At 31.8% G+C, this 26,912-nt stretch overlaps 1 protein-coding gene across 1 annotated transcript in view; it reads right to left on the bottom strand.

Moving 5' to 3' along the window:
- Positions 1-1,697: 1,697 nt before the first annotated feature.
- The window catches only part of GABRG1 (gamma-aminobutyric acid type A receptor subunit gamma1), a 67,991-nt gene continuing 42,776 nt past the window's right edge, over positions 1,698-26,912 (bottom strand). The window contains exons 4-9 of the mRNA XM_082390687.1: positions 24,747-24,967; positions 23,820-23,902; positions 20,474-20,611; positions 20,196-20,348; positions 15,168-15,379; positions 1,698-7,083 (exon numbers count right to left, since the gene is read on the bottom strand). Of these exons, the coding sequence (XP_082246813.1) occupies positions 6,814-7,083; positions 15,168-15,379; positions 20,196-20,348; positions 20,474-20,611; positions 23,820-23,902; positions 24,747-24,967 (1,077 nt within the window). The 3' untranslated portion in view covers positions 1,698-6,813. The remainder of the gene's footprint in view (positions 7,084-15,167; positions 15,380-20,195; positions 20,349-20,473; positions 20,612-23,819; positions 23,903-24,746; positions 24,968-26,912) is intronic.

The following is a 26,912-nucleotide window of genomic DNA, read 5'->3' as shown; positions in this document are numbered from 1 at the left end:
CTTGATTGGTGAAATGACACAAAGAATTGAAGATATTACATAAACTTCGTTGATAGAGCAGAGACAGGGTTTGAGAGGATTAACTCCAATTTTGAAAGACGGTCTACTGTGGGTAAAATGCTATCAAACAGCATTCCCTATTACAGAGATATAATTCTTGAAAAGAAGAGTCAATCAATGAGGAGAACTCTGTTTTTTGTCTTACTTTAAGAAATTGCCACAGACACCCAACCTTTAGCAAACACCCCCCCAGATCAGTCAGCAGCCATCAATATCTAGGCAAGACTCTCCACCAGTAAAAAGATTATGACTTGCTGAAGGCTCAGATGATGGTTAGCATATTTCAGCAATATTTTAAAATTAAGGTATGTACGTTTTTTTAGAAATAAAACTATTGTACACTTAATAGACTACAGTATAGTGGAAACACTATAATAACTTCAGTATTGGGAAACCAAAAAATTTGTGTGGCTCGCTTTATTGCGATATTCACTTTATTGCAGTGGTGAAGAACTGAACCGCAATATCTCTGAGGCATGCCTGGTAGTCTGTATTATATTTGATTGGATATCAGGAGTAATTTTTCAGAACTCTTATAGTACCTGTTTAAAATATATCAGCTGACATTGAGTCCACGCTGGAAATAACAAGTAAGGAGATAACAAAGATTACACTCTTACTGAATAATATAGGGTTTCTGTGCTTTGAACAGAATTGAGTAGGTTGCTTTTTAAGTCTAAACACCTCTTCTGTGAAGGAAACTTGTTTTAGTTTTGGAATATGAACAATCACATTGTCATCAGAATAGTTCCTTGTAACTGAAAGAGAAGTGTATGTATAACTAGAGGTACCTGTATTTAATTTCAGGTTACAGGTATATGAGCTTGGAGCATGTATCTAATATACTGAGCCTCAGTTTTTCCATCTGTTACATAGAGCTCATTCGTTTGAAGTCTAAGTTATTAATATATAATGCACTTAAAGTTCCAGACACATGGCAAGTGCTCAAGAAACACTAAAACCTCCTTCATCTTATTCAGGTTTTTTTTTTTTTTTAATGAAAACAGCATTGGACCTGAAGGAAGAGTCACAAACTTTCCTTTTTTTTTTAAGTACTGTATTTTAGTGGCAGACAATTTTCCTTCACTAACTGCTTCCTCAAATGAAATAATACATTTTCATAACACGAGGTATTTGGAATGGCCTGAGTATTAATCCTCGCTAATATGTATTTTTCTCATTGATTCACCTGGGGAATACTATCTGGCAGTTCTGATTAGGATGAAATCACAAGTTGTTAGAATAATCCAGATTCATTGTCTTGGTAGTGAAAATCATGCATAAATATTAACTATCTTTGCTTAACCTTTTAATTCATTTAGTTTAATTCATTTTCAGAACTCTGCGTCAAAGAGAACTCTTAAATTTATTTTCTTAATTGGAAAAAATGTGAAATAACATTGATCATAAATTAACTTCAATGCTAAAATCACGATTACATACTCTAAAACTAAAAAGGGACATATCTGTATGAAAACTATAAAAAAAGACACATTTTAAGAGAATGTAACTATTTCATAACGTTACTGAATTTATTTTGCACTTAGAATCATTAAAGGACATAATACTTTGATAAATTGAGTAACTTTGCCACACACAAAATGCTCCCCAAAATGATGAAGCAGAAGCCACTGCAATCACAAGCCATAAAACTTTATTATACGATGTGACTACATACACCTTATGGACACAAATAACTCTTATTACAGTGGTTTATCGAGATCCAAACTATTTCTATTGAGGTCAACTATATCTTAAAAGTCCTTTAATTAGCTCTTTCCAGCTTAACTGCATTACAGGCTCATCTTAACTATTCCCAGACTCAAAGCTTCCAGGTACATATTTCATTGTCCAACAATAAATTAATTTATTTTGAGGCAAATATTTCAGAAATTGGTTGAGAATCAGAATCAACTTCCTGGATTTGTCTGGTCACACAGCAGCCTATTTCTATTCACAGTTCTCCCTTCCTCTCTTTGTCCAAATATATTATTTTTTTTCTTAGTTAGAAAGAAAGAAGAGAAAGTTATTTGAAGAGAAAGCCCTTTTCGTGAGGAACAGATTCTCACAAAATAATAATAATCTGGACATATTATACTTCAGGAGATTATTCTTTTTTTCATCCCTAATGTGGGAAACATAGATCAGTAGGAAAAATAAGCATTTGATTAAAATGTTAAAAGTAACAGCAAACAAGATTGTAATACATCCAGAATTTCCTTGCAGTGTTTTAGTGTTCATTTACACCCAAATACCTACTATGCAATACAGGATCCCCTCTCTTCTTACACACAACATGTCACTCAGTTGCCTGTTAATCACAGCTTCATGTTTGCCATTTTTCCTTTTTTTATTCAGGATCTGTCTTTCCCCCTTCTACACTGAACTTCAATCACCAGCGTACTGACCTTCATTTTTTCTCACCTCATGTATATTATAGTAGCTTCCTAACTGGCTTTCTTTACTCCAAACATCACACACCAATAAATGAAACTCTTGAGATATTAATAATGGTGCTTCTGTACTCATGTATCTTTGTGAACACTTCAAGAATTTATATCACTCAGCCCTCTGAAGTTCATATTCTTGCCTCTCTACCATAGGGCTAGACTTATCTTTCTAGCCTCATCTTTGCTTCCCTATATGAATCTTAACCTTCAATTGAAATGGAACTTTTATTTGTGCCCATGCTTCTGTTTCTTTATTCAAGCTGTTTACTCAACTGGAAAATGTATTCTCTATTAACCTCGCCTGTTGACATATTGAATTCTCAAGCTCCCACCTCTAAGCCTATATTCTCCAGGAAACTTTCCCAGAGTTATCCTCCATCCCTTAAATTGTATAACTAGTCTTCTGATTATATTATAGTCTCCTCCAGAGTTCATTTTTATATTCCCTATTGTATCTAAGTCAGTACTTTATATATAAGAAGTGCTGCGTAAATATTTGAATTAGGTTATGTCATTTCCAAAATGCACAAGCAAAAAAGGACAGAACTGACCTTACATTGACTACAGCAATGTGGTCAACAGTGTCTGGAAACTCCATTTGGAATGTTTTGATAGAGGGTTGGTAATGGTTTCTGTGACTTTACAGTGCTCTGTCAAGGGCTCGCTAGCAGTAAAAAACAATGACCAACAGAAACATAATACCAAGTATGTCTAGACTTCATTTGGTGTGACATTGAGGAGTTAAATAAATTTGATGATATAAAGAAAAATAGCTTGGTCAGAAATTATTTTCAAAATGTTTTTGGTGGGACATATGCTAAATTATTGAATGTCTAAGCGATCACTTAAACTCCAGCGCTAAGATCAATGAAATAATTGTGAATGGTATCTTGCTGAATTTTGCAAGAGTGAAAATAGACACTGGTATAAAACTGATAATTTTGTACATGTATTTATTCATTTATTATATATCTAATCAATTTTTGGTTATTAATTTAAATTTTAAACTCAAACAAATCATCCTATCTAAATCTCTTGTGTAATCAAAGTACGAGATGCGTTTCTTCACAACACCTTGACTTGGAATACAATTTCACATCTTACAATTATGGGCCCTTGATGTGAGAGTACTGTCGATCATTCTTTTTGATGCTGAATCATTGGAAAGAATGCAGCTCTCAATATTGATCTTGTTCTTAAACTGAAATATAAGATATTTTATGATTAAATTTGATGTCAGAATATGGGAACACACTAAAGGGGAAAAAAACCCCTGGTGATTATTTGTATATTTACCCACATTTATTGTACTTTAACCTAAAGTTAATGTTTTTAAAACTCCTTAATGAAATCTATATCTTTAAAATAAAATGTAGCCAATGAATTATCTAATTTCTGCTTACATTAACACTTTATATTTAGTTAGATTTATTCTTTAATTTTGCCCTTTCCCTACTGAATTCTCAGGAAATCTAAGTTTTTTGTTTTTTTTTTTCCAGAAACTACTTGACCTTTTAGGAATTGATTTCAATTGAGTCTATCTATGCAATTCAAGAATAGATAAAATATTATCATGCAATTGTAAACCCAAGAGAATAAAATCATGCTAGTCACAATTTCCCTTCTTGATACTTCTAGATCCTGGTCACATATTTAGAGGATAGCTCGATGTGAATTAACACTTTTCCAAATTATTCTAAGTCCCTCTGCTCTAATTATCTCTCCCCTCATCTATATCCACTTTTTTGGTCTATATTAGTGTTAAAAACATTTAAATCAGTCAGGAAACACAAGTACCAGTGAATCCAATAAAATTAAGATATAACTCACCTGGAAAAAGAGGAGGATTTTTTTTTAAAATTATTTCTCAAGATGATAAAACTAATACTTGAAAGAAGAGAGAAACAGGGATTAGACTGCATACCCTTTGAAAGTAAGCTCTACTTGATTTCTTGTAAAAATAATCTAACTGCATTTTCACCTTTTCATTCTCATTTTTAGAAATAATAAGATTTTTACACACTTCCCTTTCTGATCTGCTTGTTTAAACAGAACTGCTCAAAATGCCACTGGCTTTGAAAACAAAGCACTAGTTTTGATGATATATACAATGAATGTATATAGAAAAGCATCTGTCATATTTTTATCATCTTATCATATTTTATTTCCACTTGTAAATACTGTCAACATTTAAAGCCAAGTTAATGGAACACCAGTGAGAAAATCAAAACTATTAATATCAAGCATTTTTAAGAATTTTAAAATAGGGTCATGCTGATAGACTTGAAAGAATCCCAGAATTAAAATTGCCCCCATGATAATGAGCAGGCTATAGCTTAAAACATGGAAATAGCCATGATACATTTTAGTGAAATGATTTATTCTTCATTGGTACTTCATTTTTCATTTATCTTTAAATGAATGTTTACGTTAAGAATATCCATCAATACTCAATGTTATAACAGTGAATGCATGAGCACTTTGTAAGTGAATATATACATAGCCAAAGTTTAATTTGGCTTTCCATTCAGAAAAAAACAGTGTCGGTGGATATTTGGGCAATATCATTTAACTCATGCTTATGTTTTTCCAAGATTTATAAGCGAAGTGAAAAAGTTCAGATGTAGGTGGTGGATACACAATGAAACATATTTAGATTAAAAAAAAAACCCACTATATATTCTAAAAACATAAGTATAACCATGCCAGAGCATACACATGTATTCACTATCCACGTGGTGTCAGGCGCACAGGTGATAGCTTCCTCCACATACCATAAGATAGGCCTTGATCACAAAATTATTCACCCTGATAGTTGCTCTTGACAATGGAAACAATTTTTAAAGGCTATCTTCAAGATCATTCTGGTGATTTTACAGATAATTAGGTAATGGTGAATGAATAGGGAGTTCTTATAAATAGTTGATATGCCCAACTAGTTACAGGAATAGATTAATTAAAGCCTAAATTTATCTTGCCTCTTAACAAAACAGACATTTTGGAAACTATTAAGCAACAGGCTGTAAACTATAGTAAGACTATTTTTGTTCCTCTCAGAATTGAGAGAGCCCCACACACTCATGTTCATTAGAGGTGCCTCTAACAGAACTCCACCTTTAACATGATTTTTGTGCCTGCTCACCTCTTCTAAAAAAAGAGAATATCATTAAAATTGATAACAAAGTCGTAAAGCTGACCAAGTCCAAATTTAGGAACTGGGAAAGGCGATATAGAACACAAGCCTAAGACTGTGTTTCCAAACATTTCTGGTCTGAAAAATGTTAATAGTACATAATTAAGACCATATCCTCAATATGCATTTCAAATCAATTTGCTAGATAATAATTCTTTAGCCACAATGAGCAAATACAAGCCCTGTTCCTCAATGTTTTTGGTTAATTTAAGGAATGTAACATTTTTGTAGAGGGTTAAGAAAAAGTCAGTTCTTTCTGTATTTAATTTCAGGGTTGGTAGATCTAAACTCTTCAGTGTTAATCTCTTCATTCTTCATAAATGCTATGCGGCAGAGAATAAAATGGTTAAATGTAATATTCTTCATTTTTTTTCACCTTGTATTTAAATTACTTTGATGGTTTCCATCTTAGTTTGTAAATCACCAAACCTAAATATAACTGGAGTTTTATTTAATGTTTCATCAGGAAATGAACTGGATCAAAGATAAGGTAAAATGGCCTTTTCTTTTTTAAATAATAAATAAATTAAAAATAAATTAATTTCTTTTGGGGAGTAAAGTTTCTTGGAAGTCAATCCAATGAAATCATTGTTTTCATATGTTTCATATGTTTTCAACTAGCTCTATTCTAAACAGAGCATAAAAATAAAAAGCAAAAAAAAAAAAAAATCAAATTAACAATATTTTCTAGGCAAAAACATATTACATAAATATTAGGCATTAGATTAAGCTACCATTACAAATGATAGGCTATGTTTAAATAAAATATATATTAAAATTATTCCATCTTTGAAATATGAATCACAGAACTTATAAATTCAAAATCATAATAGGATATATGTAAAAATAAAGAAAATTAAAGTACAAATATATAATACTATTTTAATATACTGAATTTTGCAACTAATCTGTTTTACATAAATTTATGTATATTAATCTGAAAGCTGCTATTTTATTTACCTAAGAAAGCTGTAAAATAGTTAAAATAACTATTCACATTTTAACCATTGGTTTCTCTGCATTTTAAATTTAAACTTCATGTTATTGAAGGACAGTCGATTATATTGGATTTAGTCAGACTTCTTATGAGTTTTACCTAGTAAGTAGAATTTATAAGTAAAGATAGCCAACCCAGTAAACCAGATTGAACAGGGCAAAAGCTGTTGGGAAAAATATTCGAGAATAGGAATCAATTTTGGCAACGCGTATATGTATCCTCCCTTCCCTCCATGATCCTGTTCTGCAGTCTTCAAAGCAACAGAAGAAGCTGGCACAATCTTTGCCCTCCAAACACTGGTACCCATAATCATCTTCTCCTTGCGGCAGAGAAAGGCTATTCATTGGAATGAGAGTAGATCCTGGATGGAGTCCAGAGGACATCTGAGTAAAATAATAAATGAGTTTTGAGAAAAAAAATCATAAAAAAGATCAATTTGTCCCCTCAAGGCAAACTCTGAGAGACTGACATGCAGTGAAAATAATCTTATTTTCCAAAAATCAAATGAATACCCAATTCTAACATGTTTTTAGATTATAATTTACCTTGTAGCACATAAAAATATTATTTTACATTCCAAAGATTTTGCAGGGAAAAAAACACTCAAAATTAAATATATTTTATACCTTTAGAAAGTTGTTCTACTGAATTATTGTTAACCATGAACCTAATTCTAAAATGAGAATAAACTATTTTTCTATGATATTTTACAGTAAATCATTTACAATGCTATAAACATGTGTTGGTTTGCTATGGTTATATTCTGTACTTTATTTTAGTAATAATGAGAACAAATAGTAAAGATGACATTCTGATAAAGCAGAAAACTTTGAGGAGCTATGAATGAATAAAAAAGATATGAGGTCTGGAGTTGTGGATAGGCACAAAGCATCATATTTGGGAGACAGAATGTGCAGGAGGTAAAAATTCAGGTTGGGGAACAACTGGTATTCAAAATTCTGCTAATTCTACCAAAATTCTGCTCATTCCAGCTATCCAGCTGAAATTATATTACCACCTAATTTTTGTGATGGTTGTGATGAATAAACTTCATAACATGTAAAATGATCTGTGCTTCGTCTTGCCCAGTAGTAATAGTTATTATTTTTACCAAGATTTTTTGGGACACATATCAAACTAATTCTTGATGATACCATGTTCTGAATAATACTTAAATAAGAAGAAGAATTTTTAAAAATATAAAAAATCGAGCATGGCCAGGATACTGTGGAATATTAAAGCCAACACTTTGGAACAATCACTTTGGAGCAATCACTTTGGAGTCAGGATATTGTGGAATATTAAAGCAATCACTTAGGCTGAAATTCCAGCCCTGCCCAGTAGAGTCCTGTAACTTACAGGAAATGTCACTGCTCTTTTGTGTCTGTGTCTTTTGCCATACCAAAGCCACAATAACAATACATAGATCTGTTTGATGATTAAATTAGATGATATACATAAAACACCAAACAAAATATTTGAAACATAGCAAGTATTCCCTTGCCAATTGATAATAGTGTTGTAATTGTCATTGCTACTGTTGATTCTTGGAGAAGATATACCATAATTGACTATAAAATATGTGCTAAAACAAGCAATAATAACAATAATAACAACAACAAAAACTTGGACCTCATCAAAAATGTTCCTGGAAAGAAATACATTAATGAACGCTTGAATAAAATGGCAAGTAAAATATGAGTGAAGATTGCCATTTTAGTAACTCTTAATCTCTCAGGACTTCCACGTATTTCAGGGATTATTTTAAAATGTGAGCCTCACAATTTATTATAATCAGTGGTGTCATTATGTAAACACTGAATACAATGCTGAGATTATAACAATTGTTTTATCCTGATTTTAAATTCTAATGAAAATATATATAAAATTTTTTCATCCTAAATTTTGAAATAAATAAATCTCAAAGCCATGAAAATTAAACATTGTATGAGAAAGATTTTAAAAATTAAACACAAAAAATGATAATTTTTAAAAATTTGGACCTATATTCAAACCCATTTCATTCCTAAAAAGAAACATAGAATCTGACCCACTACATATTAAACATTCAGTATATGCAAAGAGAAGCAAATAATCACATTTAGTGATATTTTAAAAAAATAAAACCATCACACAAGTCGTAACATCCATATTAGGAAGAAAATGTGCAGCCTGAAGATAAGAAGCAATGCCCTAAACACAAATGCATGACTTCACTTGCCTAGATATATCATGAAAAACAGAGGCAGTATATTATTAAATGTTAATGACAGATCTTTTGAGATTGACACTTGGAGATACTCGACTACACTCCTAAATTTTAGTGGAGCACTAAACTTATGTATAAAAATGAGGCAAATTGGTATTCATTTTCTTGTTACTTAAATAACATATGTTCCAATGTTAACCAGCGTGAAAAGTGGTTAAAATGCAAGTTTGTTAGTCCGCAATTTCAAGGTTATATGGCATAAAACACGTTCCATATATCATTCAGAACTGCCATAAATGGGAAGATGGTGTGTTTGTTAGAAGATATCAATTGTGCATGAGAGGTATGATTAAACATTAAAGTGCACAAAAATGGAGAAAAACTGCAAATGGTTCATTTAAAACATGGACCAATCCCTGGTGGTCAAAATCATGCAGAGCTTCTTATTGCAGTGACAATTTAGATTGACAATTTTCTAGTTTCCTGCTGCCTCCTCCAAAATGCCACTAATTCATAAATTGAAAGAAACTACACTTTATTGAATGATGAATGTGACTAGGAATGAATTTTATATGTATTGAGAAAAATAGCCAAAGAGCTGACACAGTATCAGTAAAATAAAATACTTTCGACACATAGATTTGTGACCTTGGAAACCACTGAAAAATTAATTGGAAGAATATAAACATTATATGCCTTATTTATCTGAAGTACAACAGCAAAACCCACCTTACAATTTCTCAAATAAAAATCCTGCTGCCCCCCAAATAGCAAACATTGAAAAAATAAAATAGATCCATTTAAATGACATTAAAAGAAACAACACAATTGAATAGAATTTCCTTTTACTTCAAATGATGTAGTTTTGAGAATATGCCATTTTTTTTGTTATTTAAAAAAGTCACTAAGAATAGCTGAACTTAACATTTTGAGAAATCCATCCCATTTTCACTATTAAAGATACATATGTGTCTGGTTATATATTAAATACTCTTACTTATAGATTAATCGTATATTTAAATATACAAAATATATTTTAAGCACCAAGACCAATAATATAATAACTATTTAGATCATATACTAATACAATTAATAATATTAAGTATTAGCAATATGATTAGCAAACATTATTAGGTCATGTTATTGATACTATGAAATATTGACTAATATCACTGTTCATTTCTCATTCAAAAAGTGGCAGATGAGAATGCCAAACTAAGCACAGATTTTCTCCAATCAACTTTCACAAAATCCCAGTTATTTATCAGTCAGAATTTCAAAAATTACAAATCTACATCAATGTTTAAAAATAGACATGAGGTGGATTTTGGTGATTCTGAGTTGTCAATTTTGCTACTCCAAGAATTAGAAGTTAATGGAAATAATTATCAGAGGAAAGTAAAAAATAGAAAGTCAAAAAAAAAAAAAATTCTGAGGGTTGGGACCAAGGCTGTGAAGCAGAGAATTGTATTCTCACTTGTACATTTAGATACTGTTTGATTTGTTCATTTGTTTCAACCATGCACAAGTAAACTTCTTACTGTATTTCACATTTCACCAATATCAAATAATCCTTCCTAGGAGCTTTGCCAATTACCATTACAGGAAAGAAGGTTTATAATTTGTGAAACCGTGTATTGATTCATCTTTTCATTATTTTTGTGCTCTGAAAGGTAGAAGAATGTTTATTCATATAGATACGCACTGGCTGAAAATACGATATTTTTTGTGTGTGTGAGGAAAAGGTTATGGTTGGGTATTGTGGGCAAAAACAAACAAATAAACAAGAAACAAAAAACAAAACCTTCCACACATTATTTCCACTCCAATACCCTAGTTCCACTCTCAGTAATATATGACATATTGAACTACTGCAATAGTCTTTATCTCCTTGCTTCTTTTGCCATTCAAGTATATACTCCATGCTACTTATAATTATCTTTCAAAAACATAGAAGCAAATATGCCATCTTGCCTAAAAACATGCATGACTTATCAGCGCTGACAGTGCAAAGTGGAAATTTCTTAACATGGTACTGGAGACTTTCCACGTCTCGGCAATAAACCACTTTTCTATCCTCAACTTGGGTATTTTCTTTACTAAGATGCCTATTTTCTATAGTACTGTCCAATGAAGTTTTTGCAATGCTTGAAGTGTTCTGTATCAGTATTGTTCAATATGGTAGCCACTAGTTACATGTAGCTATTAAGCACTTGAAATGTGACTAATGCTACTAAGATACTAAATTTTAAATTTTGGTTGATTTTAATTAATTTAAATCAACCTAGCCATATGGCTAGTGGCTATTGTATTAGACAAAAAGCCTGAGAAATATACAAATCTACTTTTTATTCTTATATGTATGCCTCAACTTGGCTTACATGGTTTCTTCTCTCTTAAATATTCTTGATAATTTGTTTTCCTGAAAACTGCAACTTATCCTTTAAAGAACTACTTCAGTGATGCCATGCTTTCTTTGTAATTTTCTCTATCAAATTCTCTTTGGAAGAGTTAGTTTACATACATTTTGAATAAATTATTTACAATGAAATGAAAAAGGCCACCCACTGCACTGTTGGCTCACAATGACATAGCCTCTTCTCAACACTATGTACTTGTTAGTGCTTCACAGGCCACATTACATGATGTCTCAAGATTTCCTCTGTGCATAGGACAGGCCACTTAGTTCGGACTTTGTGGTACCTATCTCTATTTCAATAAGAACGTCTTTAAATATTCTTAACTTATATCTATCATAGAAAATATTTTGCTGCCGAAAAGGTATTTGAAACCAGTCACCTAACTGCTACTTCCTTATAGTGTCTTTGTCTACTTTTGATTTTTATATTGGACTGTTATTTGTACTGTACTTTATTATCTTACATTTACACTTCTAATGTATTTTTCCACAACTAGATTCAAAGATCCCTGAAAGCAGAGAACACATTCTGTCGTTATTCTCTTCATAGTGCCTTGTTCATGGCTGGTGAAATAAACTTCCTTCATTTAACATTTTAACCAATTGAGAGATTACAAAAAAGTTCTACCTCAAATGGGTAGATCAGGCTCCTGATGTAGGTATAACATGGTTTTCTGAGATTTTCTTTATCATCAATGGGCTATTTGAGTTTCAACAAGAACTACTCTTTAGTTAGCTGGTTTACTACTATTGCTTTTCTGAGATCTTTACATGTTTCATAAGGATCTTGATTCTATACTTCAACATAGTTAACTTACTAGATTCTCTTGAAAATAGATATTTATACAAACACACCTGAATCATATTCTTAATGAGTAGAAATAAAAACCCAATAAAATATATTGGATGGTAATATGACCAAGTCAAAATGTCACTGACATTCACAATAAAAAATAAAGGAGAAAGAAATAAAGAAATATGGACATAAGTAAAGGACAGAAGGAAGAAAGGGATAATGGAAAGAAGGAAGGAAGGAGGGAGGGAGAGATGAAGGGAGGGAGGAAGGGAGGTGGAGAGAGAGAGCAAGAAAGAGTAAGAAAGAAAAGTTCCAATATATCATGTGGAGAGGAAGGTAGAAAGCATCTTTATTAATTTATATTTTTCTTAGAGGGGTCATTGATGCTAAAAATCTATTGTGTTCAAATATCATCTCTTCCTGAGTAAAATAAATTGGAGTTTTCTGGGATTCTCAGCTAAGCAGTCAAAGAGATGTCAAGAAGGGGATTTTAGTTTCTTTTAATAACAGACATGTTGACTTTTCAGTGACTCTAGGCAAGATCTTTGGTCCTGGCCTACTGCCATAAATAATTTGGTGAAGAAAAGGGAAATGCTGGATTTTAAACAACTCAGAATTTTGAGCCTATAAAATAAAGTGGGCAGATGGAAGGACAGAGAGATAGATAGAGAGATAACGAAGATAAACTCACAAACAATTAAAACAGGTGTAAAGGCAAGATGCTCCAAGATTTCTGGGTCTAAGCTTGCATTTGATCCTCCTGGCTGGAACAGAAGAAAAACACAGATTCCACAAAGCCCTTAAATAGAATATTTTGAGACAACAGCAAGCAGAGCTACCTATTCTTCATAAAAGTGTGCTCTGATTTACCTGATTTGCAAGACCGTATGGCTAAACACTGAACTAGGCAGGGAGTCAGATTTGATTACTGATCCAATTTTTCACTTAAAGTGTCATTTTGTATTGAAAAAGCTCATGAAACACATAACTGAACAGAAAGAAACTACTATAGAATTTTATTTTGGATGGCTCTAAAAATATTTTTCTTACCTAGGTAGTCAATTACATATCAATTTAACTTTTGATATTTGCAATTTAATGCTTCAAAGCTCTCATTTATTTTTTATTCCTTAATTTTTCATCTTTAATATTTTGCTTCTTGGGTTTGGTGCTAAGTTTTAAATACTCAACATACAGACATTTTTTCCCTAAATAACTATTCTAGAACAGTGCCTAGAACATGGGTGTCCTTAATTAATATTTGATGAATGAATGATTAAATGAACATCATAATTTTAAAGCTTGTACTCCAATGTTTCAGCTTCCTGAGTAAATGAGACATCTGGTAATGTGGTTGAGAGCACATGATCTGGAGTCAAACTGATTATCTGTATTCCTACAGTAGCCACTTATTGGTTGAGTAGCCTTAGATAATATTAGTACCTATATTACATATTCTTAGAATGAAATTCTAGAATCCATGTGAGATTGTACATTGTCTGGCTTATAATGTTAATTATTTTTATTCTAAACATTTTCATTCACAATTTCCAAAAATAAAATTGTCAAGGTAGTAATCAAGCATAGCTGTGGATGAATAAATGATGAAATGGAAAATCCAGAGAGGATGTTTGGCTTGGATTAAAGGCAGATAGTAGAAAACCTGTGTTTTTCTTTACCTAAAAAATTAGCAAATGGATTTTAAAGTTGAAATCATTGCCCCCTGATGCTTTGTCCACTCAGAGGCCATAATAAATCCTATGGATAAGCTAAAATCATGTCAAGTTGAGAGAGTCACATGTTAATTCTACCATGTAAGTTCTGAAATGTGTACCACCAACAATGTGCTCTCCTTCCTTGGGATATTGTGGGAATCTGGAACCAAATACACAAGGCTTTGGTCCTTGGAGTATAACATAAAAAGTAAAATATAATTTAAAAGTATGGTAAAGTTTTATAAGGAAACTAATGAAAAATGGGAGAAGGGAGAAAAAGCATTGAATCCTAGAACTTACAAATTTAGGACATAACATGAAAAATCCCATGCCTCATTATGTACATGCTATGGTAGGTTTACAAGCTTACCACTCATGCATAACTGTTTTATATAGTTCTCAAGTATACTGGTATTTTGGAAAAAAATCTGCTTTAAAAACATTTATTGGAATTAGCAATGAAATGTCTTTTTTGTTAATATTGGAGAAAAAGATGTTTACTTTTCTGAGTCCTATGAAAACAGGCAACATAAAGGAAGGATTACAAGCTTGACCTCTGTCACTGTAAAAGACCTGGGTTTGAGTCTTGGATCCTTCACTTCCTAAGTTTGTCCTTGTGCAAATTACTGAACTTGTATATATAAGGTGCCTATGAGCATAAATGAAATTATGCATATAAAGGAGTTCCTGGAATACTCAGTGTTACATATTACTTTAAGGTTGTTATAATTGCCATTATAAAAAGAAATTATAGTTAATCATCCAATACTTAAGTATTTTAGAATCAGTGGAGTTAATTCTAATTTATCAACTTGATGTGATATAAATTAAGGTAGATATATGCTTAGGAAGGGGGAGTGAGTACAAATACACAAAAGCCAAACAGATATCTTTTCTATGACATAGAAAGCTATGTCTTTCAAACACAGCTGAATACTAACATTAAAGAGAGATCTTTATCTCTAAAAATTGAGTTAATTTTGTGGGGTACCAATGTAAGAAGTCCAAATCCTATCACAAAAATAGATTCAAAGAGAGAGTTTAAATAATTTTTAGGTACAAAGAATTTACTACTTGTGGAAAATTTCACAGCATAATAACCACTCTTTACAAAGGTGATCCAAAAGTCTTTTCTAGGGAAAAATATAAGAATACTTTTGCTGGTGGGCAATGTTAGGTACTCCAGTTTCATCTTAATATTTTTTTTATCTTTTGTCAAAGTATCACTAGCAACCATATCAGTCTAAGAAAGTATAACATGAGAACCCAAAAGAGTATCTCTAACAGTAAATTGTTGCTTATAAAATAGAGATTTTTTTCTAACATACCGAGGCCTTATTTTTTAGCTTTCTTTCTCTAGTAGTCTTAACTTTTTTGTTGCTGGTAAAATAATGCAAGGTACCATACTCCATCAAAGCTGCAAAAACAAAAATGAAACAAACAGAAACAAAGAGATCCATCGCAGTCACATAAGAAACCTTAGGTAAGGACTTCCTGGCAATTGTACTCAAAGTTGTCATAGTCAGAACTGTAGTGATACCTGTGGAGGGAGGGAAGAAAAATAAATGAGGAAAAATAACTTAGACCATTTTTATTCTTCCATCCGATTTGGCAATAGTGTGAGCAGATATAAACAATGGAAAATAAAAGCATATAATTACTTGTGATTTACAGAAAAAAAAAATTCTGGTAACCATAGCTACATTGTGTTCAATGTGTTCTTTGTGTCTCTGTGAGTTCTAATCATCTAAATTCTCCAGACCGCAGGTAGTTGACTCCCCATACCTATTCTTCCCTTCCTCCATAGTAATAGACTATCCAATCTTTAGCTAGTCTGCGCCTGCCTGAAAGTACAAATTTATTTGCCAGCTTCTTTTAGCTGTGTGTGGCCACAGGCTGAAATCTAGCCAAGAAGAATTAAGTCAAGGATGTAAACAACTACCAGAAGATGTCATTAGAAAGATAGGAAATGCCCTTCTTTCCCTCTTCCTAATTGCATTTTGCTGGACTACAATAGCCAGAGCACCAGAAGCCATTTTAGACCTCTACCCAATTGAATCTACAGTGATTTGAAGTTTCCTGCCACACACAGTTAAAAGTAATCCAAACTGCTCTAGAATTTTATTTTTTATAACTTGAATTAGACCTATTTTTTTCATCTCGGTGAAGAATACAGGCAAAATGATATCAAGGGAATACTTGAAAAGGACAGAGTAAATCTTCATGTTTTGAAGAAGTCAACATATAAAATTGGGATACCCGCCTGGGCCCCAGCCCTGTGTATAGATCTTTGGGGGTATCTGTTTCTCTTTATCCATGGTCTTCTTGTGGTTCTTACCACTGCTAATTTTAGGCCCCCTAACTCACAGCTGCACATGTTATATCTCTTCTAATCTAAACTGCCTTAATTCTCATTCTTTGCCTCATGAAAGAAGGCACCATTAGTGGGATTGTTTTCTCTCCAAAAAGTACTAAATATAATGCCAAATGAATCTTAATTTGGTCAATTATTTATAAAGTGGCAACATCTGGGTTGAAAAAATAGAAAGTGCCTCTTTGGTAATGGTGAAGGCAACAGCCACCTCTTTCCCTCATGTCTACACTGAAACATGCCTTAATAATAATTCCTTTCACATGCCCATCTTTTTATTTTTATCGCTTAGGATTGAAAAAATTAAAGATGATACACGTAAAATGAATTGGAAGTCATGGAGGCAAATTAGGTTCAAACTCTGATGTTCCCACTCTTAACTCTGTGACCTCAGGGAAGTTTCTTAACTCCTCTGTGCCTCTCATCTAAAAAACGGGCACAGTAATGTAATAAATTTTGTATAATATATTTACATAAAAGGTATTTACTCATTTTTTAAAGTAGATGTAAAATCTTTCTTCCTTTCTAATACTAGTGTTTAAAATTTCCCTTCTAAGCAATGCTTTAGCTGCATCTTACAAATATTTATATGTTAAATTCTTATTAAAATTAAGTTTGAAATATTTTCTAATTTCCTTTTGACTTTTCTTTAACCCAAGAGTTATCTAAAGGTCTTTTAAAATTTTTCCAAATGAATGAGGCCATTATTAATCTGTGTTATTTTTATTCATTTTTAATTTACTTTCATTTTGGTTAGAAAATATCCTCTGGAAAGTTTTAGTCTTTTGAATGTTATTGAGATCTTGGTTGATGTTCCGTATGCATTTGAACATATTGTGTATTCTGTAGTTAGGTGCAGTGTTTTATAAATATCAATCAGGTTAAGTTTGATAATTTCATTCAAATTTTCTACATCTTAATTGATTTTTCCATGTAGTTATTCTATCAATGAAAGAGAAAGAGTATTATAATGTTCAATTATTATTGCAGATTTGTGTATTTCTCCCATTATTCCTGACAGTTTTTGCTTCAATTATTTTTAAGCCAAAATTATATTTAAAGGCTTTTCATATGGTAAGTGCGAAATAATTTCAGTGACTACCAGTCTTCTCTCTTCCTTGATTTGTGCACTATATTTTTTATAACTTATTAAATCATAACATTCCCATAGTCAGACGAAGGTAGCTTTCCCAAGGTACTCCTGGCTTCCATAAAAATGTCCCATCTCAAGTAGAAAAAAAATCTTAAGGCCAATGTGTTCTTTGATTTCATTATCAATGATGGAATTAAATTTCACTTTACTAAAATACTATTACATTTCTATTGCATAAATTAAGGAAAACTATAGTAGAACTTAGCTTCTACACATTTATTTCTTTAATTTAGTAATTATTATCACAGAGTTTAGCTTAAAAATAATATGGTGGATTTCCTATTAAAATATCTCTGAGTTCATGAAATTAAGAAAACGTTTAAAATACGTAGCAGATTCATTGCTATTTCCCCGTTGGCTTCCCCTGCTCAAAATCTTACAATAGTCTCCCATTACATTTGGAATAAAACCCAATGCCCTTAAAATGACCTACTAAAACATATGATCTAACTACCGGCTGCCTCTCCAATCTTGTTTTCTACCACTACTCAGTCACCTCTAGACTCAGTTGTCTTCTTTCTGAACCTCAAGCATGGATGGCAAGGAAGATTCCACTTCAGAAGCTTGTGGTTCTCCCTGTCTGGACTATCTTTCTACCAGATATCCACCAGGCTAGCTCCCACACTTCATTAGGTCTCTGCCACCTCCTCAAATAGGTCTAGTCTGACTCCACAAGATAACATAACAAACAGTATATTCACCCACATCCCCTGCCATTCTCTAGCCATTTATTTTACTTTTTCTTCGTACCCTTTAATACTCACTGACATTTTATTGTATGCTTTTTATATGTGTACATTACCTGTACACCCCACTAAAACATAAATGTTTTATGTTTTAACATGAACATGAGCACATCACAGTTTGTTCACTGTTAACACTGCAGCACCTAGAATGCTGCCTATTTCACATAAAGCTTTTGATAAATGTTTGTTAAAATACAGTCTTGGGACTTCCTTGGTGGCGCAGTGGTTGGGAATCTGCCTGCCAATGCAGGGGACATGGGTTCGATTCCCTGGTCTGGGAGGATCCCACATGCCGCGGAGCAACTAAGCCCGTGTGCCACAACTACTGAAGGCCGCGTGCCTAGAGCCTGTGCTCCACAACAAGAGAAGCCACCCCGATGAGAAGACCGCACACCACAATGAAGAGTAGCCCCCACTCCATGCAACTAGAGAAAGCCTGCGCGCAGCAGCAAAGACCCAATGCAACCAAAAATAAATAAATAATTAAAAAAAAAAAAAAAAAAAACACCTCCCCTAAAGTCTCGAGGCAAAGATTAAATAATATATGTGTAAACCATTTGTAAACATTAAAAAAACATTGGACATATGTTAATTACTGAAAAGACAAAGCATTAAGCACACGAGAGGGTGTAATAAAAAAAAAAAAAAAATACAGTCTTGAATAAATGAGCTCAGGAAATTGTCCTTCAATGATGTATGTATGGATGTATGTATGTACACTTTAAAAAAAATCCTTGATCCTCCAGCTATATAGGGTCCACAGTTGTAAGAGATATTCTTTAAGTTAGATCTGGCTATGGCTTATCTTTATAGTTGATGTGGTAATATTAAAAATATGAATTCATGTAAAAACACAATTCCACTATTGACTATTCTCTTTCATGACACTATGGCATAGGCTTTTGGCTTCATATAACCGTAATGGTAGAAATAATCCATCCAAATTTTCTTTGGGAAAAAATATAAGAATAATATTTAAGAACAAAATATAATATTTGTTATACTCAGAGAAGCATACAAAAAAACGAAAGTAATTTGATTACCTTGGAACATAAAATAATTTGAAATAATTGTAGGAAACAAAACTCAGATATGAGTGCATTTTGTCCCCTAGCTATATCTACACCTCTATTTAGATTCCCAAGGAGTTGCATTTCCAAGTATAGAACTAGGTACTTCAGGTTTTATCTTGCTGCTTTTACGTAATTTGCATTTTACTATATTTACTAAATGGAGTTAGTCACCACCTACCATAGAAACCACATGGAAACCTCTTTTTGTTGAAACTAGAAACTGTCCCAACTTTCTTTATGTCTTTAGGACACAATTATCAGTAGTGAGATTCATATCTTATACTGATGTTGGGAATTAATCAATTAATCAATAATTCATCTTTGTATATCAATGCATAAATTTAGGTTATCATTTTCTTTTAAACAAATGTATAATAATTAGACACATTTTCTTATGACTTTATTGCAACACATTGCTAAAGAAAAAATGAAAAGTCTATTTTATCAAGTATGAATTACAAATTACCCTTTTAATCAGTGTTGTTGTACAGGCAACTCTCAAAAATATTCACAGACTAATTACACATTTTATAGATCACAGAAGCCTGGAAACTTCTTGTTCCTTTCAGCACCTGCCCTTTGGAACCGTTGACTGTTCATTAGCACCATTGTAAGAGAAGGGGATTTCAAAGCTTTCTAAACACACACCAGTCAATAAATACTGGCTATTAGTGATTTGGCTAAAAAATAAAATCTTGATAAAAAGTGATTGAAAATATTGATCACATTTAAGATTCAGGGATTATGTATGATTTTCATGCATTAATTCTTGCTTAGTTTTTATTCTTCCCTTGACCTCTATTAAAAACATTTCTGAGATTTCAAGCTCTTTACAATTCTATTTCCTACTTGTTTCATATATTCATTTCAACATCATATTGCACTAGAGTATCTGTCCATTTTTGTCGGACTGCAGTTAGAGAATATTTCTAACATATTAAACTGTAAACTTTTATTACATTAAAATGTTGCTAAAAGTCATATGACACTATAGCATATATTACATGTCATACCCAGTGATGTTCTTGCAGGTACTGCATCTTTATTGATCCAAAAAGACACCCAAGAAAGAACAACTGTCAGAATACATGGAATGTAGGTCTGAATAGTAAAATATCCCATTCGTCTGCTCAGGTCAAAAAAAATTGTCATGATAATATAGTCCCCTGGAAGAAAAAAATTGTTTTATTTTGGCTATAAAATACATACAAGTATAGGATTCCAAACCATAGATTTAAATGCAAATGCCACTGATGCTAGCATTAATCACTGATTTGTATTTCCTTCTTACCAGAGATTGTGTGAGAGATTTCAGTTGTGTTCCGTAACCCTACAAATGCAAATTGATATAATCTCCAGTATTTAGGATCAGCCACTTCTACAGAAGGCTTTTTCCACTTATACTCAATTTCATTTTTAGGGTATCCATCTAGGTAAAAATTAAAATTAAAAATATATACATTAGCAGATCCAAATCTGTTACTTTTGCAATACCAACATCCAAAGACAAATTCTTTTGAAATTCTTTCTCATTTTTATTATATGTCAAATATAGAAAAAATACTGCATAAAATTTATGAGTATAGTTTAAGGAATAATCATAATGATTAAATAATGATAATCCATGTTGACTCCAATTAAATCAAGAAATAAAATCTTGCTAGCCTTGGGAAAAACCATGTGTCCACTCCAATATAGTATTTCCCCTCCCGACCACAGGTAACCACTAACCTGATTTCTGTGATAATCCTCCCCTTGTTTTTTTGGTTATAGATTTTTTGATAGGCAATTCTGAAATATATAGCTTAGTCTAGTTTCTTTTTGAACTCTGCTTGATTGTTAACATACTGGATGCATTATTTTATATCTTACTTCTTTTAATATCATATTTAGTCATCCATGCTGTTTTATGTAGTAGTAGTAAATTTGTTCTATTGTAAAGATGTACTAGAATTTATTTATCCATTTTACTGTGTCCACACTTGTAATCTTTTCTGTTGGCTATTACTAACACTGCTGTTAGTTATGTTATTGTACATGTCTCACAAAACATGTATATGCACAAGTTTCTCTGGTATATATACCTAGGTATGGAGTAGCTGGGTCGTGGTTTACATATACTTGCCACTTTATGAAACAACGTCAATCTTTTTTTCCATAGAGAGTATACTATACTCATCTCTCACCAACCAGAGTATGAAAATACATGTGGATCTATATTCTCATTAAAGTTTATTTGGACAGTCTTCTTTATTTTCACTGTAGAGTGTACTTTATTTCACTTTTTTCCTGATTATGAATAAAACCTAGAAAAATTTTCATGTGTTTATTAGATTCTTCGGTTTCTTCTTTGGATAACTGCTTGTCAATTGCCCATTATTTTATTGGGTTTTCCTTTTTATCTTTCTTTTATCTGAATTCTTATGTATATTCTGGATACTAGACCTTTGTTATTTATGTTGAAAATGCCTTTGCCTTCTCAGCAGCTGTCTAGAATGGAAGTGTATTCTTTTAAAAAGGATATGATTTTGTTTCTGCTACACTTCCTGGAAATCCACAAGGGTTTTTTGGACCAACCGAAGGAAATTTGGGAAAATCCATGTGGGGCTGGGCTTGTGGTTAAATCCTCTCAAGGAGTTAATTCACCCTGGTATGCTGATTGAAGAGACAACTTTCCTTTTAGACCTTAGTGTTTGTATGTGCATGTGTGTGTGTATGGGGGAGGGGGCGCTCCTTCTTGTTACTTTAAGTGTCCAGCCTTTTGTAACTCAGATGTATGTAGCGATCATGTTTTACTACATTTCCAATCCACAAGGCTGTCAAAATTGAAGCTCAATTTTATCTTTTTTTGGCAAATGTCCTCAGGCCACAAACCTTCTTGCCTTTCTGGTTTCAACTTGTAATGTGAATTTTTGTGGCTGAAAATTCTTTCCTAGTGATCACTTAAAGGTTTTTGAGACGATTTTAATAATAAAATGTTTTAAATTGTTTTAGACACAAAGGTTAATCTACCATATTACCGGAATGAAATTCACTATCAACTTTAAAAAGTTCCAAAACAGAGTATCATTTCCCACCAGGATCCCCTAATCAGCCATGCAATGAAATTGCTCTCATCTTTGTTGGCCTGTGTAAGGATGTGTTTCCTCTTTCTTTTCTCCATCTTCTCTCTCTTGTTCTAAAGGTTTAGCATCTTGTTTTTCCATATTTCCCATTCTTTTTCATTGGAATTGTAGAAGTAATAGAGTATAATCATAATATATAGGAATGTGGGCACAAATAGAAACAGGGAGCTAGTTACTTAACCACTCTAAATCTCATGATGTTGACTTGTAAAATGGGAGCCATAATGAAATCTTCCAAATACATTTGTTGTGAAATATTAGATGGAGAAGGCTGTATCCTCTACTGGACTCCTATAGAGTGCCTGAAAAAAGATAGCTATGATTATTATATTTATGTCAGTAACACCCAATTGCACTAACAGGGATAGGATATTCCCAATAATGACAATCAAAGCTAAAGAGATATCACACCAAGAATTCAGGCATGATATCTAGAGGAGAATACAGTAATTGCTACATCTTTAAATATTTGCATATCAACTAGTCCTTGAATGTTTTTTAATCAAGTCTTTGCTGTTATATGGCTGTTTTATTCATTGAGAAGTCAATGTTAGAAAATCAGAGCAGTGAGAGATGAGACTATGAATTAAAAAGGACATTTTAGTGAGATTAAAATTATTAAGAAAGTCAAGAAAATCCTTAATAAATGACAGCAAGAGATATATGGGAATTTTTAAAGTGAAGAAGCAGGATAATACTTATAAATACTTATAATCTACTGTGAATAAATTCTAGAATGTGATATCTGAAAAAAATTGAATTTTAAAAAAGGAAAAAGCATTATACAATTCACAGACATAAGCAATATTTTTAAAGTCATTTTATGGGTTTTCAAGACGCTCAATTATATATTATGTAGAAAAACATGTTTATCAAGATATATGTGAGGATAAATATGTTAGTAAATATAAAACAAAACTGATATTGGTATAGAAAGATTATAACTATTTCTTTGCAACAAAATACTAAGTGTTTGTATCTAAATTATTTCTCTCTAATCATTTCTCTGTGTTTCATTCATTCTTTTGAATAAATTTATTTATACCTTGGTTTTTCCAACTCATTAAAGTTTTCTCAAATATTTGCTACCATATAGTAAATGTTCTTCACCAGACCAATTAAATATATTTTAAAGTACAATGTAATAAAGTTAAATCTGGCCTCTAGAAAGATGAATAAAATTCGAATCAACTTTTTATTCATGGCAGTGTAAAAACATCTGAATACAAATCTATCTTCAGTAGTCCCTTATTTAATCAAAATAAGAAAAGGACATGGATATAACTAAGATTTGTAAAGAATGATAAAATATATATATTTACTATGGATTTATTGCCACTTTTTAATTTAAAGCCAGAAACAAATATGTCATTTTATCTAAGACAGTTAAACATAGTCCACACTTCTGAAAATTGTATAAATTGCAGTTTATCTCATTTTATTTTACATTTTTAAATAAACAGGATCAGAGGCTATAAAATTCTATGAAAAATCAAGTATTTTATCACTTACAACTTGAAAATTCCAATGGACATGAATGTTCATCCATAGGAAAGTTGTGAAGCTGAAGGTAACATTCTGCATTAATTGTCAATCTATTTAGATGGAAAAATAAATATTAAATAATGAGAAATAATTTCAGGCATTAAAAATCTTTTGTCTAATTTTTAAACGTGATTTTGGCCCACAGTAATGGACTGTGATATAGAAAATAATAAAAATTCGGAAGTCTCAAAGTCTTAAGTAGTAATATAATAACATTCATAAATGAATAAGAAAATTTTGACATTTTTCTCTCCAGCCAACTAAGATGCCTCATAATTAGCCCAAGTATGATCTCTGTGTTCACAGTTAAAAATTCATACTTCAGGATCTCAACAAACACATATACGTGCACACACATGCAGATTAACAGAGTGTACCTGGTTAAGTATGGTGAATTTTTTTCTTTTGACCATAAACATCTTTCCGTTAAAGGGATGATTCTTAATGAGTCGATATGTTCAAGACAATGAATTAAATAAACTTGAATCTTATACATCGACCCTCATTTAATCTTATGTTAGGGATGTTTTACTACACCACTGAAAATCAGAGTATTTTAAAATGTTATAGCAGGATGAACTCCTAGAGAAAAATCTCTGTCAATCACTTGCCCTATAGATTAAAAAAAACATAATGTTTGTACCACAATCTATTCTGCTTCAAAGAGGGGAAATCGAAGAGTTTTTCCTCTTTGCTTTCAGTCCTTTTCACATACTAGTAACTCCGAGCTTAAACAAGTGTTTCCATGATAGTTCACCATTTTAGATTTTAGTGTATAAAAGAAACTTCATATTTCTTACTTTGCAAGTTTGAAAAATGGAAATTTATGAGTTGATCAAATATTAGTATGGAAAATAAATTAGAGCAACTACAAGTTTTTTTAAACAGTAGTACCTTAGAGTATATAGAACTCGTCCATCATTCCAAATTCGAAGAAGACGATTAGGAGTTGTTATCCAATGAGCATCAGATTTTCTTGAGTTTCTGAAGAAAGTGTCAGGAATCCAAATTTTTCCAACCATATTACTGTTAAGCATAAGCACTTTCATGGTACTATTGAATTTTAGACGACTATCAAACCAGGTTTGGGCAAAAATTATATCTATTGTGTATTCCTAAAAGATAAAAAGAAGAGTAATGACTTATAATAGTTAAGCCACTATTTTAGATATTTTCTTCAGGTTGAATTTTTATAAAGTTTCTGTAAGTAAATAGCACTTAAACTCAGTCTTTTTTGTAGAAAAAAAGTATGCCATTATCTTAACCTTTTTTTTTTCATTGTTTACATGAGTCATGTAAACTAAAATCCAAGATTCCTCGTAATTACTGCTGTCCAGTGTGGCTTTACATATTTTTTTGTAAATTGTATTCAAGATTTTATAATAGGTAGGATATAGTTATTAAACATAAAGGCCAATCATTTTCATGTTAACAATTATATTAAATTTTGTGGTATTTACAAATGCTTAAGTCACACAAAAAGTCACAAGCTACAAAATCGAAACGCAAACACTCGCCAAATTATCTAAAAACCCTTATCTTGTCCTTTGTCCAAAAAATTAATTTCAATTATTTAGATCCACAGTTTTCAAATATTTTAAAGCAATCATACACACACACATACACAGACACACACACAGACACACACACACACACACACAGACACACACACACACACACACCATATTAAGCACTTATAATATGCCAAGTATTCCGTTGAGTTTTGCAAGTGTCATGTCATTAAATCCTTACTACAGCCCTGTGAATAATTACTACTATAATCTTTATTTTTAAGGAACATTTATTAATAGAGACATAAAATAATTCTCCCCACATCAAAGAGCAGATGATATGAAAACTGAGACACTGTAGGTTGAATCCCAAATCCACATACCTAACAACCGCATATAATGGTGGTCACAGTGAGGCCTGATGATGCCATAATTAGAGCAAAGGCTCTGCCCATAATCATCAAGTGACTGTAAATAGGAAATTGCATGGTTATGAGAGAATTCTTAGGAGTAGGTGATTAGGTATAATCTACCTTTATATCCTGACAGAGTATCTACCATATTATAAGCATTAAAATTTATTTGATAAAATCAATGAATAAGAATACATATTCGATGCTACTGAGAAAAGAAAGTGATTATATGTATGTGTGTGTAACTTTGATATTAAAAGAGGAGGAAGAGAGTAAATTGAAAGATACAAAGTTTTATATGAGTCACTTGAGATGGGAGAGACTGGTTACTCACTCTTGATGTAATACTAGCTCTTGTCCAATTTACCTGGAGAGAAATATTTATAAAACATGGAATTATAATTGGGAGCTTGACTAATGAATGAAAAAAATGTTTAAATGGTAGGGAGAATAATAAGTAAACAGATTAGGAGTCAATTTGTCAATAGAGAAGTTGGATCAAATCCTAATTTCCAGGCAGGATATTTATAATTACAATTTACTTGACTAGAATACAGAGAGTAAAGTGAGTGGAAAACCTCCTTTTATCTATTTTGGTGGGTTTCTTTAATTGAATAAATTTGACATGTAACTTTGTGTAAGTTTAAGGTTACTTTAGTACATTTATATATTGTTATATGATTACCGTTATAGTGATATTTATCAAAGTATCTAATTATAGTACGATATTATTGTCTATATTCATTATACTGTACATTAGATTTCTATGGATTAGTTAATACTCCTTATAAGTTTATACCTTTAAACACCATTATTTTATCTATTTCATATGAACACTATTGCAATTTGGGAAAGCCACATACATATTTATAATTATTTAAAATCCAACACAGGCCTAGACATTATGTAATTGAGTATGAAATGTATGTTCTATAAAGGGACTAATATGCATAGATAAAGTATTATGGATAATTTGTCCCATATAATAATGTAATTAGTGATCATTCATATATTTAACATCTACAGTGTGTAGTTCATTGTTTTGCATAGATGTGAAGACATGAGGTCCCTGTACACAAAAACATTGCATCGTGACCCCCTCTTCACATAGTCTTGGTTGCCATTTAAACAACATT

Source organism: Balaenoptera borealis (assembly GCF_965194805.1).
Source record: "Balaenoptera borealis genome assembly, chromosome: 4".
Lineage (NCBI taxonomy): Eukaryota > Metazoa > Chordata > Mammalia > Artiodactyla > Balaenopteridae > Balaenoptera > Balaenoptera borealis.
The sequence above is the reverse complement of the archived record's forward strand: the minus strand, read 5'-3'. Positions and strand labels throughout refer to the sequence as shown.